Below are 17589 nucleotides of genomic sequence, written 5' to 3'. Positions count from 1 at the left end.
CATCAAAAAATCTACAAACAATAAATGCTGGAGAGGGTGTGGAGAAAAGGGAACCCTCTTGCACTGTTGGTGGGAATGTAAATCGATACAGCCACTATGGAGAACAGTATGGAGGTCCCTTAAAAAACTAAAAATAGAACTACCATATGTCCCAGCAATCCCACTACTGGGCATATACCCTGAGAAAGCCATAATTCAGAAAGAGTCATGTACCACAATGTTCATTGCAGCTCTATTTACAATAGCCAGGACATGGAAGCAACCTAAGTGTCCATCGACAGATGAATGGATAAAGATGTGGCACATATATACAATGGAATATTACTCAGCCATAAAAAGAAATGAAATTGAGTTATTTGTAGTGAGGTGGATGGACCTAGAGTCTGTCATACAGAATGAAGTAAGTCGGAAAGAGAAAAACAAATACCGTATGCTAACACATATACATAGAATCTAAAAAAAAAAAAAAAAGGTTCTGAAAAACCTAGGGGCAGGACAGGAATAAAGATGCAGACCTACTAGAGAAGGGACTTGAGGGAGGGGGAAGGGTAAGCTGGGACAAAGTGAGAGAGTGGCATGGACATATATACACTACCAAATGTAAAATAGATAGCTAGTGGGAAGCAGCCGCATAGCACAGGGAGATCAGCTCAGTGCTTTGTGTCCACCTAGAGGGGTGGGATAGGGAGGGTGGGAGGGAGACCCAAGAAGGAGGAGATATGGGGATGTATGTATATGTATAGCTGATTCACTTTGTTATAAAGCAGAAACTAACACACCATTGTACAGCAATTATACTGCAATAAAGATGTTAAAAAAAAAATCCTTGGCTCAGAGGTTGGGGAGAGGCAGAGGGGAGAGCACAGAGGGGAGCTGCTGTCGCAGGTAGAGCCATCCCAGGTGTGCCAAGCCACTGTCCACCACCCTCCTGCCCTCTGCCTGACTTCATTTCAGCCAGGCCCTTCTAAGGTTTGCAGGGGAAAGAAAAAGCCAGGAAATCTCCACCTCTCCCACGTGCGGCCACCGTCCCCAGACTCTTTATAACAACAGCGTCCAGCTTTGGGCTTCCCTGAGATTTAGAATGCAGACTCCTAGAACCATTCTCTCCTTCTCCTCCTGTGGGCCTGTACCTAGCACCAAACATGCAGAGACGAGTAAAAGCAAGCCCTACCCCTGGGGCTCACAGCCCCCTTTCTCTCCTTACTTTCTGAGCTCTTTACTCCCCATCCCATCTTCTCTCCTCTTCCCTCTTCCCCATTTCATTTTCCATTTCTCTTAACTGGCTTTTTCTACTACTCTCTCTCTCTCTGTCTCTCTGCATTATTGGCTCAGGGTGACTCATCACAGCTAAATCAGGAAGAAGTGATTCAAGAGAGAAAGTGAGGAGGATTTAGGAACTCAACAGAAAATGACAGAAACCTTGTCAAGATGGTCTCAAAACAATAAGAAGCCTTTGCCATTGGCTGTGTATCTGAGTCTTGCTACTGTGTGGAAGAGAAGTTGCTGAAAGAGAAGGAAAAAACAGCTGCACGAGTTTGAAATCCCGAGGGGCCCTTGATTCTTCACAAAATAGTCAGGGAAAGTTAGAAGAAGGTATTCTATCCAAGCCTGGAGAAAACAAGGGTTAGGTTAGTGATGGATCACAGTTAACATTAGTGAGGAAAAAGCACGTATAGCCTGCTGATTTGATTTTCTAATTGTACGTAACTTTAAAACATGTTTATTCCTCTTTGTGGTTTTCAATAAGGAATTTAGTTTTTCACATCTTGTAGCCTAACCGAATGGAAGCAGGTGTGGTCCTTAGTGGCATCCATGGGAAGCTTAGATGACTGGAGAGAAGAGCTGTTACCAGGCAGCCTTGCTCCCCCTAGTGTCAGCTATGATAACTGCAGATAAAGTGCCAAGGAGCGATTAAAAACTGAATACCAGTCGTAAAAATTCAAGCCTGTGAAATTATAAAGCCATTCTCAAGATGGAGTGAATTTCAGCATGAGTTTATTTTCCAACTCATGTGAGGAGCTCCCCTTCCCTCTCCTGTTCTGGTCTTAGGAAGGACATTGGGGTCACAGAAGGAACAGTGTTGGCGGCAGAGGAGGGAGGGGGGTGGAAGAGCCACAGGCTGCTGATGAGGGGGATGGAGGGCATGGCGGGTGGAGGAGATGCTGAGCTGGCAAGTCTCTCTGGCTTCCCCGAACTGCCCAAATTAGATTTATTTTCTTTCTTAGAGGTTAGAAACCAGGAGACTTTCCTTTCAATGTTTCCACTACCGAGATTGTGCCTCTTACCCCCAAAGCACGTAGAAGTTGGCTCCCTGCCCCGCCTGGATCAGCACTATGGTCATTCTATGGCCCTGAGGACTGGCCTTTGCTCTGACTCTGGTTGACCAGGTCGCGAGTGTGTCAGAGGTTACCTGGGCCCTCGCTGACATACTCCTCAAGTCTAGGACTTTTCCTGTGTTGGTTTGGTATTTAAAAAAAGAAAAAAAAAGAAAAAAGAAAAAAGGAGAGAGCATGAGAGAGAGCTAGCAGAGAAGAGAAAACAAATCTCCTGGAGATGGGGGGTCATTTGCAGGCTGCGTCTTAAATACTCACACTGCCCCGAGAATTCTGGCTCGTTCTGGGGCAACAGGCTTTCCCTGGCTGCTCTCAATGCTGCTTTGCGTTTTTGAGGGCTGGAAGGAGCCCCCAGCTCCTGCCTGTGAGGGTGACTGTCTGGATAACTGTCCAGCCCTCTGTGGCTCACTCTTTTCTTGTCCATGTGCTGCCTGCCTGCCAGGGTCTGCTGGGTGGCTTGGCCCCAGGCCCTGGGCCAACATTTCCCCAATGACTACAGTTTGTCTCTCTTTCTTCCTCTCTCTCGTGTGTGTTGGGTGGTTTCATCCCATCCTGGGCTTTGCTTCTGTAGTGATTTATCTGTTAACCAGCATGAGTCATGGTGCCGGATTTTATTTGTTCCAAGAGAAAATAGCAGAGGGCATTTATGCACTGTGGTGTTGGGAGCCCGCTCTGGGGGCCCAAGCTAGGAAAAGAGCTTAGGATGTTCCTTAGTGAGATTTCCACAGCAACAAAGTCTGAGGCTGCCCCAGCCCTGACAACTGTCACCGAGGAGGGGGGACGACTTGGATAAGATCTGTCATTCTGCCCAAAAAACTGGCCCCAGGGGTCCTTTTCCTGGAAACCTCTCCTGGACACCATATCCTTTCTTGAGGAACAGTCCCGCAAAGGGAATTAACTTACCCAGCATCTGCCCATGGTAGACACTTCACACACCATCTCCTATTTCTTCCTCAAAGTACTCTTGGGGGTTTGCATCATTGTGCCCATTTTACAGATAAGGAAACTGTGGCCTAGTACGTGGATGTGATGTGCTCAAGTTCCCATGGCTTGGAAAGTGGCTGAGCCCAGGTTTGTGTGGTTCTGAAGCCTAGGCTTTTCCTGCAGTAAGGGCCACCCTAGTGTGCCTTCACTTATCTGCTGAAGATCTGTGCCCATTTTGTGACATTGCTATAACTCTGCAGAAAAGGGCCACAGATGAGAGGCTGGGAAACCTTGGGGTTGGTAAGGAGGAAATGACAGGGCCCAAGGGCATCACCCCCTGGGCCTAGGCTTGCCAGCCAATTTTTGTGGATTTATTCCTCATGGATTTCCTTTCCAGTCAACCCTAAATTCCATCATCAGTGGGTTTTAGACATGAAAGATCCTAGTGAAAATGCAAGCTTGTTATCTGGGAAGGTCAGTAGATGAAGGTATAGTAGAAGAATTAATGCCTTACCCAAATTCTACTAGTATTTAGTTTAAGTAGATATCACCTAGTGATCTTGAGACAAGGGACCCAGGATGGTGGGTGGACTAACCCTTTGGCAGTTTTCGCACATGTAGCAGGTGGAAATACTACAGGAAGTAGAAACAATGCTGGACTGGGTTTTAGGAGACCTGGGTTTCAAGGGTGACCTTGGTGTAGGCTCTTTCTAGCTCTGGGCCTCGCTTTCTTTGCTTGTAAAATAAGGAATTGGGGCTAAATAATGTCTAAGACCCCTCTCAGCAGGGGGAGCAGTCCTGAAGGCCAAGCCCACCCGTGTTCACTGTGTGTCCACCTGTACCTCGTGGGCCTGCTCCCAGCCCCCCTGCCCCTTCTCAACCCATCTCTGCCTCTGAGAATCAGGGTCCCCCGAAGACCCCAGCAATGGTGACTCTGTTTTCAGGCTAAGGAGATAGCCCTGTGTGTGAAGATACCATGTCTTCAGCGAGGTCTCCGGGGAGAGATGGGGTGTGAACCTGTGTCGGGCAGGTGCATTCCAAGTTTATCCACCTTAGGGGCTGAGGATGCCCATCCTGTGTGGTGCCAGGTCTCTGGGAGGAGGTAGGGGTGGAGGTGGAGGTGGAGGTGGTGCGGGGTGCTGGCAGGAGCTGCCCTGGGGGGAGGGTTTGCTTCCGAGCCCGAGCCCGGCAGGTCTCTGGATCTCCCTCCCTACTGCCTCAAGGTCCGTCCGCAGGGCACCCAATCACACAGGCCCTTCAGCATCTGACCTCACAAACTCTGAGTTCAATTATTGCAGAAGAATCCAAAAGGATCCTTCAAAGCGGCAGGAGGCTGTCTAGGACCCCTCGTGACTTTGGATGAGCCAGGCCACCAAGTCTGTCCTTCCATTGCAGAGGGTGATGACAGTTATGTTTAAGAGGCTCCCTTTTGCCCAAGAGAAGCCTCTGTTTCCCATCATGACACCCCAGAATCGCGGAGACCAAGGCCGTGGTGTCGTTCCGCAAGAGCCAGTGCATCTAACTTCCTTCTCAGTCTCCCCTCCGCCAGATCGCCTTTCTCCATTTTCTCTTGGCTTCCAGGACCCACCCTCTCACTGCCCTGTCCCTCTCTGTGTGCAAACTCTCTCGGCCCCAGCCAGGGTTACCGCCAGGTAGTGCCCTGCGGATGGTGCCTCAGGTCAGGTGGACAGGTGCCAGGAAGCCTGGGCTGGGCTCCTTCCCCTTCCCGCAAGGGTGCAGTCAGGCCCATGAAACTAATAACATTGGTGGCTACACGCAGAAGCAGGGCGGGCAGCGGGGTACAGGGACACGGTGGCCTCCCTTGGCTTTGGTCACCCTCTAAACCCCTATCTTGCCCATGTCCATCAGAGATTCTGGTGCAGGAGCCAAGAGGGGAGTGGAAGAAGTGAGGAGGGGAGGAGGGGAGAAGGGATGGGGAAGGGGAGGGGGCTGAAGGGGCAGAGGGGAAGAAAAGTTGAGGAAGTAAGGAGCGGCGAAGGAAATGCAGAAATCAGGAAAAGGGAATGGGCCAAGAGAAGAAAAAAGAAAATTGAGAAGTAAGGGAAAGCAGAGGAAGGGCTAAGAGGGACGGAGCGGCTGCAGGTGGATGACGAGAATGAGGTGTGAGCAGCTCTTCTCAGAAACAGCCTCTTCTCTGCCCTCCCAACCCCACCTCCAGCCCATTCCCAGTTGTCTCTGGGTCACCAACTTAAGAAACCGGGCATAGAAATCTCTAGGGCTGTGGTTCTCAGAGTGTGGGCCCCAGCAGCACCAGTGCCACCTGGGAACTTGTTAGAAGCAAATTCGCAGGTCCCACCCTAGACCTATGGAATCAGAACTCTGGAGGCGGGGCCCAGTGATCCGATTTAACAAGCCCCCCAAGGGATTCTGATGCACACCGAGGCTTGAGGACCAGCGCTCTAGAGTGGTACTGCAGGTGTTTTGCGTACATTGCAATGAGTCTTGGCAGGAACTCTAGACTTATTCTGTGCGCATGAGTGTACATCGTGAGTCTTTTGTACATCTCAAGGGCTGGTCCTGTAAAGCATTTGCCCAGAGTTGCAAGCTCCCAAGCTAGGCCCCTTCGGCGGCTTCTGGGAGAGACACACACAGATAAGCCCTCACAGCACTGCACCCCAACCTCCCTGTCTGGGAACAGGCAACCTGAAGGCCCCTGTCCCCTGCTGCCAGCTGTCCAGCTGCACCCTTTTGACCCTTGGATACTTCAAACCAACGGGACCAAAGATTAGCTCACCCGTTCCCCCAAAGTCTGTCTCCTGTTGCTGGATTTTGCTTTTTCACTATCTTCCCAGTCAGCAAAACAAGTCCTCAGTCATCCTTCATCCTGGTTCATCTCTGACTTCGCCCCCCTCCATTCTTGCCCGGCTCACTCTGCTCCAGCCACACACACTGTTCCTGGAACATCCCAAGCATCTTCCCACCTCAGGACCTTTGCCCTTGCCATTCCCTCCGCCTGGAATACTCTTTTCTCAGATATCCATGATTGTCTCAGATTCTCCGTTTTCTTTAGGTCTCTGACTGCTGTCACCCTAGCACTGAGGCCCTGCCTGATGGCCTGTATAAGGGAGCAGCCCTCCCTCCCACCCGCTGCTCCCAAGCCCCCTTATCCTGCCTAACGCTTCTCCATTGCACACGTCACCATCTGACAGATGATGGGCAACTTCATAATGTGTCTTGCCCCACCAGAAGAAAAGTCCCATCAGGACAGGGACTTTGAAGTTTTGTTCACCGTTGAATTCCCAGGACCTAGCACAGGTTCTCAAGAATGAATGAATGAACTATTGACACTCATAAAGCAGGCCCCTTCCTCCAAGCCCCACCCCTTAGGTCCTCCACCCACCTAGACTTCTATAGCCTTCCCACCAGACTCCTCACCTCCAGGATCTCCTCCCATATGGTAGCGTAAGTGATCATCCTAAAAATTAGAACTCTAGTGAACCACCCTCCTGCTCTAAAACCTCCAATGGCTCCCCACTGCCTCCCAGATATAATCCCCGCACTCTGGTATTTAAGAAACTCTGTGGTGCTGCCCTCCCTCTCCCAGCCTCTGGTCTGGTCTACTGCTCTGCTTTCCATACCTTCTCTTCCAGACACATGGGACAGTGTCCTTTCTCTAAATGTGACCTCTTCTTTTCCAGCCCTGTACTCTTACCGTGCTGTTCCTTCCATCTGTTATACTCTTCTCATCCCTGTCTATTCTACACATAGAAATCCTACCCATGTGGAAGCCCCCTCCTCCACAACCCTCTCCCGATTCCCTCCCCCACCTAGTCCTGCTGAATTAGTAATTCCCTCCCTCACGTGAACTCCTGCGATCCTTTCTGTGTGTCCTCTCTTGGTATTTATCATCCGGGCTTGGGGTTCTGTGAATATACACCCTCTCTTTCTGAATGGACTCAGCATTTTTATGTGAATCTGCTAGTGCTGGGTCTTGGGACATCACATCCTCGACTCTTATGGGGCCAGCAGTGTGGCTGGTCAGGAGGGGCACCGCTGCGGTCTGACTGTAGTTTCCCAGTCAGTCTCTGGGCTGGGGCTGCTTCTGCCCTGTGCTGTCTTGGGCCTAACAAGACCTGGGTTCCAGATGTAGCTCAGACACTTATTATGTTATCTCTCTTGGAGTCTCAGTTGCCTCATCTGTAAAATGGGGACAAGCCTACTTCTCTTACAAGTTGCTTACATCCCCGAACCTGTGGCCCAGGGAATTCACATGCCCTATTGTTCTTAAAGCCCACTGAGTTCCAAAGGGTTCCCCTTGTGGAACCCACTGAGGCTACCAGGTTCCTGCTTCCCAGCACCCTTGAGGGGAGAGGGTGAAATGCGCCGCCTCCCTGAGAGCTGAGGCTTCTTTCTCTGGGGTGAAAGTTTCAGTGACAAATTGGAAATTTGTGGGGCCCAGCTCTGTTTTTTCTCAGCACCAGGAGGCTTCCTGCTCCAGTGGACCAAAGCCTTGGTGAGGCCCTCTGCAAACCCTACACCAGAGTTTCTGGGACATCAAACGGTCTTGAAAACCAACTGACTTAATGATTTCAATGTACATACATTAGAGTCATGTGGATTAAATTTCTCTGAAAATACACAAGGGCTTAAAAAGCAGGGGCAGAGAATACTCATCCCAAGAAGAATCTGTCTTCTCTTTTCATTTTTTGTGTGTCTGTGAGTGTCGTTATTGTTGCTGAAACCAAGACATGTGCAAAGCCGTTCAAGATGTCTGAAGCACAGTCAGTTTTGCCGAGTTTGAGTTCTGAGTTGGGAATGTGGTGGGCAGGAGGTGAAGGGTTAAGAGAATAAAGTGGCAGCCCCACTAGGTCTGTCCCCTTGTCCTCCAACCCATTTACATCAGGGTCTGGTGCCCTTGATGTTCAAGGAGGCTCACAGCCTGATAAATGGGGGCCAGACCTCATTGGTGCCTGTGGTCGGAGACAACTGGTGGGTCCTTCTCTGTGGCAATATTGGGACCTGGATTTTTGGGCTGGGGGCTGGGGGGTGATGTTGTTTCCCACTGGCATCTCCCGCTCCTCAGTGAAAATGGTGATCCTCAGGAGGCCCCAGTCTCCCTGCTAGAGTCCTGGGGAATTCTTTAAAACACAGATTCCCTGGCCCCACTGCAGGCCCAGGAGATGCAGACCAAGATGTGCCAGCTCTACCTTAAGGGTTGGAAGCTGGGTCCACACCCAGGAGACAGAAGACCCTGGGTCAAAGTGAGCCTCCTGACCAAGTCACCAGGGGCCTGATTTCAGATTTGGCTGCTTGCTGGGTGCAAGCAACCCAATCTTCCATTTCCTGCTTTACTGATTATAACATTCAAATTTTAGGTATTTGTTGATCTTGCCTAGCACCCTGAGATAGGTAATTTCATATCCATTTTGTGCATGAGCAAATAGAGGTGTGGAGAGGATGAGAGAGCTTCTTCCAAGGTCTTCCTCCAAGTGGCCGTCTTTGGACTTCAAACCCTTGCTCTTGTCCTTCCTTTGAGGTGCCTCCTGGCATGGACTTCAAACAACATGTACCACTGGAGTCATCCCTGTGCATAACTGCCAGGTGGTGTCCCCCAAATGACATTGACATCGACCTGTCTTTTCCCCTGATCCACATCCATGGGGTCTTAGGTCTGGATAAAACTCTTGGAATGCTGCCTACGGGATGAGAAAAAATGGGGGCCTGGGGAGAAAGTGGAGATGGGAAGCAACCAAGTAGGGTATGCAGAGGGGTCCATGCAAGTGAGGACAGGGATTCCTGAAAGGTTCTGTGTGCTCCTGTCTATTCTGCAGGAGGTGCAGCTCCCTGGGTCTCCAAGGCCTCTCTGTTTCTCTCAGCCAGAAAACACGCTCTGGTCCAGTGGCTCCCATGATGCTTCCGGCTGCACTCAGATCAGCAAGAGTGACCACGAGTCAATTCTATTGTACCATTCTGCTCATCTAAGCCCAACCTCCAAGACCCCATTCAAATGCGCCTCTTCTATGAAGCTCTCCCAGAGACCTCAGCCACAGAAATTTCTCCTTTCAAACTCTGGCTGAGTTTCTGCTGTGAGACAACTTGCTGGCTGCTCTCATGCACAGGGATATGAGGCTAGTGTCTGATAAGGGAGGTGAGCCATGGGCATAAGTGACTCCAACACAAGGTAGGAAATGATATGGGCCATCAGAGAGAGGACTTAGGAAGGGTAAGGCCATTCTAGGCTAGGAAAAGGATCCAGAAAGCCTTCATGGAGAAAGTGGTCTTAAAAAGACGAACATAATTAACACCAGGTTGTATTTTGTCTTGCATTATTTTTAAATTATTTCAAGGATATTAGTGTCGACTCCTCAACTGGTCTGTGAGTTATTTGAGAGTGAAACCATACCAAAATTTTTCAGAGTCTAGTAAAATTTATTAACAGAAGCTTAATAAACATTGGTCAAAACAAGTTCAGTCTTGGAAAAGTCAGTTCCATTTAATCTTTGACCATTCATACCATGTATAGAACACAGATGCTGTGCATCTGATGTCTGGGCTGGTTGAGAGAGACTCAAACCATTAATTCAGTCTCTCAAAGTATGTTCTTTTGAGCATCTACTAATTTCCTGGGAGCATACCCCTGATTTCAGGAAGAAAGACAAGGAAATAGGCAATTACTATCCATTTTGATAAATGTTATGAAAAGGAACATCCAGAATTCTATGGGTACAACTAATCTAGTGATGGGAAGGGATGGTCAGAGAAGGTTTCTCAGAGGAAATGATATTTAAGTTGATTAAAGAACATGAAAGAGGACTTTGGGACTTCCCTGGTGGTCCAGTGGCTAAGACTCTGTGCTCCCAATGCAGAGGGCCCAGGTTCAACCCCTAGTCAGGGACCTAGATCCTGCATGCCACAACTGAAGATCCCAAATGCGTAATGAAGGTCTTGCGTGCCACAACTAAGACCCGGCACAGCTAAATAAATAAACAAATAAATAAATAAATTTTTTTTTTTAAAAAAGAAAGAGGACTTTTAATTCCAGCCATAAACAACTATGAAAGCTAGATAAAATACATGAAACAACTATTTTCAGGCATTAGACAGCACTAGACAGCTCAATACTTGAGCAAAGGTAAGTACAGGCTCTAAACCCACATTTACCCAGCTTTCTCTCTGAGGGCACTTTCCTATTGCAGCACAGGGAAATAGAGTCCAGTCAGATAGCAGCAGTCTTGCTGGGTAGAGGAAACAGTGATTGGGGCTGAGGCTGCAAAAATAACTAGGATTTGGTGGAAGCAGGCAGAAAGGAGAGCACTACAGAGAAAGGACCCCCAAAACTCTGCTAACATTTCCCCTTAGGGTCTTGGCTGACCCCTAAGCTGTGCATGCATAGTGTGAGATTCTGGAAAATCTATCAGAGAAGAGCCACGGGGAGCAGAGATTTTAGAGGCTGCCCAGTGCTTAGGAGATGTTGGGGTTCATGCCCAGTCAGAATAGAGACATTTTAATGACTGCTGTGGGCTTTCAGTTGAGACGTCAGGAAATCTATGCCCTAGGAGTAAAGGCTGCACCCTAGAAGTAAGAGCAAAACCAGATACCTGCCCTAACCAAGGCCCAAACCAAGCTGTGGTAAGTGCTAGGTGGTTTCACCAGTATTTTAATTGCCCATCAGAACAAAATGTACTTAAAGGAAGGTAACACAATCTATAGCCTCTACTATGTACAATTCACAATGTTCAGCATAGAATAAAAATATATATATTAAACAGGCAAAGAATCAGGAAAAAGTGACTGATAACCATAAGGTAAAATAGTCACTAGAAGTAGACCCAGAGATGATCCAGATATTGGAGTTAGCCAAGAAGGACTTCAAAATAACTGTGATTAATATGTTTTAAAAAACAGAGTCAAAGATGGGCAAATGGGAGAAAGATAGATTACTTTAATAGAATTAGAGTCTATAAAAAGAATCAAGTGGAAATTCAGGAATTGCAAAACAAAATATTTGTAATTAAGAATACATTGGACGCATTTAGCTGCACAATATACCTCATGTACATAGAAATAAAGTTCCTGAGAATATATTAATAAATAGAATCAATTTATGTATATATACATATATATATACACACATATATACGTATATATATATATATGAATATGTGGTGACCAAGTTTATCCCAGGAATACAAATTGGGCTTAATATTCAAAAAAATCAATGAATATAATTAATATTAACAGAATAAAGGAGAACCATATAATATCTCAATCTTTGCAGAAAAAGCATCTGATAAAATTCACCACCTATTACATACACACACACAGAGACAAACACACACAAATAAACCTCAGAAAAGTAGGAATAGAAGAAAACTTTCTTAATATGAAGGTATCTACAAAAAACAAATCAATAAACTACAGTTAACATCTTATTTAATTCTGAAATATTGAAAGTTTTCCCTCTAATAAGGGAAGTAAGAAAATCATGTTTGGGATCACAACTTCTATTCAATTTTGTACTGAAGGTCCTGGCTATTGCAATTAGGCAAGAGAAACAGAAATAAAAGCTATGAAGATTGGAAAAGAAGAAATAAAGTAATTACTTCAGATGATCTGCTTGTATACATAGAAAATTCAAAAGGATCTACAAGCAAACTATTAGAAATAATAAATGAATTTAGTAAAGTTGCTGGATATAATGTAAATATACAAAAGTCAATTGTATTTTTCTATACTAGCAAAAGATTGGAAAATGAAATAAGAATATTCTATTTTAGGGACTTCCCTGGTGGTGCAGTGGTTAAGACTCCATGCTCCCAATGCAGGGGGCCCGGGTTTGATCCCTGGTCAGGGAACTAGATCCCACATGCATGCTGCAACCAAGAGTTTGCATGCCACAACTAAGGAGCCCACGTGCTGCAACTAAGGAGCCGGCGACCTGCAACTAAGGAGCCCCATGAGCCGCAACTAAGGAACCTGCCTGTTTCAACTAAGACCTGGCACAACCAAATAAATAAATAAAAAATAAAAAGAATATTCTATTTTTAATTAGCATAAAATATTGAATACCTAGGAATTAATATAATAAAAGGTACGCAAGAGTTTTACACTGAAAATTTCAAAGCATTATTGAGAGAAAATCTTTTAAAAACTAAATAAATGGAGGGATATACATGTTCATGGTTTGGAAGACTCAGTATTATCACGGTTTCATTTCTCCCCAAGTTGATCTATAAATTTAATGCAATCCCAATCAAAATCTCAGCAAGTTTGATTAGGGGAAATTGACAAGCCTAGTCTAAAATTCATAAGGAAATATAGAGGACCTAGTATAGCTAAAACAATCTTGTCAAAGAAGAACAAATATGGAGAACTCACACTAACTTCAAGACTTGCTTTGAAGCTACAGTAACCAAGGCAGCTTTCTATTCTATGGAGTAGAATAGAGGCTAGAAATAGACCCATACATATAGGGTCACCTGATTTTCAACAAAGATGACACTACAATTTAGTGGGGAAATAGTCTTTCAACAAATGGTGCCAGATCAATTGGATATCCATATTAAAAAAAAATTTAGATCTTTATCTCACATCTCATACAAAAATTAATTTGAGATGAATCACTGACTTAAATGAGAAAGCAAAATCATCAACTTCTGGAAGAAAACAAAGGAAAATATCTTCATGATCTTGGGAGAGGCAAAAATTTCTTAAATGGGACACACAAGAAACACTAACTATAAAAAAGACAGATAAATTAGACTTCACTAAAGTTAAGAACTAACTCTGTTCATAAAAAGATACCATTAAAAGAATGAAAAGGCAAGATATAGACTGGGAGAAGTTCTTTGCAACATTTTTCTCTGACAAAGGATTTGTGTATAGAATATATTTTTTAAAGTCCTATAAATCAATAAGAAAAAGACACACAACACAATTTAAAAAATGGGCAAAAGACTCAATTGGACACTTCACAAAATAGGACACCAAAATGGCCAGTAAATTTACAAAAGGTTACTCAACATCATTAGTCATTAGAAAAATGCCAATTAAACCCACAATTAGATACCACTACACAGCATCAGAATGGCTAAAATTAACGACTGATAATACCAAGTGTTAGTGAGGATGGGAAGCAACTAGAACTCCCATGTTACTAAAAGAGTTTAAATTGGTAAACCATTTGGGGAAAAAATGCCTGGCAGGTCCTACAAAAGCTAAACATATACCTTCCCTTTAACTCAGTGATTCTATTCCTGAGTATATACCGGATAAAAATGAGTGCATATGTTCATCAGAAGACGTGTATAAGAATGTTAATAGTATCTCTACTTGAAATAGCCAAAAATGGAAACAATCCAAAGATCCATTGATAGTAGAATAAATAAATAAAACGTGGTGCATTGCTACCATAGAATATTACACATCAGTGAAGAAACATCAAGTATGAAACATTCAACAGTATGTTAAACCTCAAAGACATAATGTTGAGTAAAACAGGTCAGGTACAAATGAGTACTTAATGTGTGATATCATCTATATGAAGTTCAAAAACAGGCTAAATCAATCTATGGTGATAGGAGTCAGAATAGTGGTTACCTGGAGAGGAACTGACTGGGTGGGAGGCACAAGGAGCTTTCCAGGGAGCAGGAAATGTTCTATATCATGTTCTGGGGGGTGATCACAATGGGCATATACATGTGTAAAAGTTCACTGGTTTGGACACTTAAGGTGTCTATGCTTTACTGTATCTAAGTTATACCTCAGTAGAAAGATAGTAAGATACTCCTTCACAAAACAATGTATGAGAGAATTTGTCAGATCTGAGTGGTAGGGTAGGGTGAGTGGGGAAGGAAGGTAGGAGAGGACATCACGGGAGGAGGGAACAGAATGTGCAAAGAAGCTCTGGAGAACTGGAAAAATGGAAATAATGCAATGTGGTAGAGTGTTGAGCGCAGGAAAGGAGGTGGGGGAAGCAAAAGGAGAAGAGGGTGGGAGGGTAGGCAGAGGCCAGATTGGGAAGAGGGCAGGTAGGACATTTATCGTCAGTGTTCACATGGTCCCTTGACTCAGCAAGGGCTTCTAAGAGGGCAAAGCAGAGGCCTAGTCCTTTCCATCTCAGGAAGGAAGGAAAGCCTTGCCTTGTGACAGCTGAAAACCAATCAGCAGGAGGAGAATGGCAATGAATGGTACACGTGCGTGAGGGATCTTATTGGGGCGATGAAAATGTTCTACAACTGATGAACTGCACAACTTGGTAAATTTACTTAAAAAAAAAATCACCGGGGCTTCCCTGGTGGCGCAGTGGTTGGGAATCTGCCTGCCAATGCAGGGGACACGGGTTCGAGCCCTGGTCTGGGAAGATCCCACATGCCGCGGAGCAACTAAGCCCGTGAGCCACAACTACTGAGCCTGCGCGTCTGGAGCCTGTGCTCCGCAACGGGAGAGGCCGCGATGGTGAGAGGCCCGCGCACCGCGATGAGGAGTGGCCCCCACTCGCCGCAACTGGAGAAAGCCCTCGCACAGAAACGAAGACCCAACACAGCCCAAAATAAAATAAATAAAAATAAATAAATTAATTTAAAAAAAAACAAAACTACTGCTAAAAAAAAAAAAAAAAAAAAATCACCGAATCGACACTTGAAATGAGTAAATTATATAATATGTAAAATATAATCCAACAAAGTTATATTAAAAATCAGACGCAGACCCTTCCCGCCTCTTGATCGCCCCCGTCCCAGAGGGGTCCTTGGGATCTCTCTGGCCCTTTCCCCGCCACTCAGCCTTGCTCTCACTTCCCTTTGCCCCACTGTTCCTGTATTTTAGCTTTGAGCACACTCACATCTATCCCCTCAGAGACACCCCGCTCCCCAACAGCTCTCCCAGCCGCCAGGACCAGAGGCACTGCCCCCACTGATGAGACCCTGAGGCCCTGAGAGGGGATGGGAGGGGGTAATTATTGGTTCTAGGTGCCTGCTACTTGTGCTGTCCCATAACCCGGAGAAGGAGGGGTGTTCATTCCCATTTCTCAGATGAGAAGATCAAGGCCTGTGACATGGGATGCTCATGATTTCATGGACAGGGGCAGATCCTAGGCAGCCCCTGACCTGCCATGACAAGAAGTCAAGTCCCCGGCAAGGGGGGCGTCTACACGTGAGGGCCAGTGCGGCCAGCCAGCCGATGCAGGGGCTGGGTGTGGGGCGGTGCAGGGCTACGGTGGAGGCGGCAGCTCTCACTCACCACTTCTTGCCGCTGATGTCATGCTGCTGCACCGTGTAGCCAAAGAAGGCGGCTCTGGAGCCGGGGATGACTCGGGGCTTCTTGATGTCCATGTTGAAGGTGTCCGTGAACCCTGGGTGGGGAGGAGAGGAGTCAGGCAGGTGGAGGTCCAGGGTCTTGGCTGTGGATGGAGTATGTTCCCCTATCCCTGGGGAGCCCCAGTTCCTGTTTGGGGAGCCAACAGTCTGATGGCAAAGGCCCAGCCACTGCCCTGGGGGAGCCAATCTGATAGGGGAGGCATAGGCATAAAACCTACTCTTAGAGAGACCAGGCGGGTCTGAAGGGGAAGACCCAGTCCCTTCCCGAGAGAATTCCTGGTCCCACAAGGAAGAGACAGTCCCCGTCCACCTCCATCACTCCTTCCTCCAACCCTGCTCCTAGCTTCTGCAGGTCTCCTCTTCCGTTTTCTTTTTCTCTTTTCCCTCCTCTCTCCTCCTTCGCTCCCCACTCCTCCCTCTCCTTCTCCCTTCTCTCACCTCTGCCTGTTAGAGTCACGGAGCTGATTTCCCACCTCTCTCGCCTCCCCCCACCGCCCCAGCAAGCCTGGGGTCCTAGTGGCCACGGCTCCAGCGCTGCTGGCTGACCACCTCCTTCTGAATCACGCAAAGCTCCGCCTGGCCTACTGCTCGGCTGGAGCAGCTGAGGCGAAGCAGAGAGAAATTCCCGTAACCCTTTCACCTTGGCCCCTAATCGGTCAATTAACCGATTCCACCTAGTGGAGAGCCTTGGGGCAAAGAGCTTTACCCCTTTGGCATTCTTGTGCTGAATCACAAGAAATAGCAATTCACACTTGTATGCTGCTTAGGGTTCTGGGTCTCCTCACATTTGCCATCATTTACCCTCACAGGACTTCGGGGGAATGGGCAAGCAACATCCACATTTGGCAGAGGGGGGTTCAGACCCAGAGAGGTTAAGAGGCTGTCCAGGGGTACACAGTGGGTCAGCAGCAGCATCAGAGCCAGGACCTCAGGTACCTGCTGTGCGACTCCTTCCCTCCACGAGGCATTTTCAGGCATGTCTGGCCTCGTTACGTATCAGTACCTACAGGACCACCAAACTTGGGACCCATGGGATTTAAGGGGTGGGATCCTACCATGAGCCAAAACTCTCAGATAAGTGAAAACCAATCAGCAGAACAAAACAGAGTAGACAGAATATCATTGTCGTTCCTTTCATGTGTAGGGCACTTTATAAATTTCACAGAACACTCACATACCTGCTATCATCTGATCTCCACGACAACCCTGTGATGTGGGCAGCAAAGGGAAAGCCGAGGGTCAGAGAGGTGAACTGACCTGCCCAAGGTCCCAAAGCCTGCTGGATAGGGACTCTGAATCTGAGGCTAGTACCCTTGAGCGTCCCTCTGTCCTTCCCTTGGCATGGACCCCCTGAGTCTGAGTGTTCAAGAGTGATGCCCTGGAGCATGTACTTGAATAAGGCCTACTGCACAGGAACAAAAGGTTTCTTCTACACTTTCTTTTCTGCTCAGCAAATGGATACAGTGGCCAAAAATTCCATCATTAGAGTCCCAGAATTAGAGTCCCCTGAGGTAACACTAGAACACCTTAGATTAGGGATGTTAGACATGTGTTCTCACTCATCCATGTCAATTGATTATTAGTGTTGCCTGGAGCACTGAGTTAAGAAGGATTCTGAGGTCAAGTCTGGGCTCAGTGGGCAAGACTAGTGTGATCAGTGAGCAGTACCTGCTGGGGATACAGGAGCAGACAGTGACAGCAAATGGCTACGTAGCTGCCAACCCTGTCTTCATGATTGCTAATCTGCCACATGAACTTAGTGTCATAGCCCTAAGTGGGGGTGGGGGAAGAAGAGTATGCTATTTACATACTCTTATTTACAAAGCCCAGCCCACAAATGGACTTATCATCCTGGTTAGAAGCAGACAGCCTTGGGGAAGAGGGGTCTGGTCGGGTGAGCACAGAGGGATGAAGGAGCACAGGTCCTTGGCCGATGAGGGCATGTCACAGAGCAGAGAGAGACACTAGTGTCACCTGTGCACAGCTGGGAGGTGGACAGAGAGAGGTCAAAGAAGAAGTGGAGTTGCAGACGAGGAACTCTCCAACTCTGTCCT

The 17589-nt window shown here is 47.0% G+C and overlaps 1 protein-coding gene across 1 annotated transcript in view; it reads right to left on the bottom strand.

Annotated features, from left to right (window-relative positions):
- ITGA11 (integrin subunit alpha 11) overlaps positions 1 to 17589 on the bottom strand; it is a 127176-nt gene that overhangs the window by 80849 nt on the left and 28738 nt on the right. Inside the window, exon 2 of the mRNA XM_061181966.1 lies at positions 15459 to 15570. Within this exon, the coding sequence (XP_061037949.1) occupies positions 15459 to 15570 (112 nt within the window). The remainder of the gene's footprint in view (positions 1 to 15458; positions 15571 to 17589) is intronic.

The sequence above is a fragment of the Eubalaena glacialis genome, chromosome 2 (genome assembly GCF_028564815.1).
Source record: "Eubalaena glacialis isolate mEubGla1 chromosome 2, mEubGla1.1.hap2.+ XY, whole genome shotgun sequence".
NCBI classification, from domain to species: Eukaryota; Metazoa; Chordata; class Mammalia; order Artiodactyla; family Balaenidae; genus Eubalaena; species Eubalaena glacialis.
This window is presented reverse-complemented; position numbering and strand designations above follow the sequence as displayed.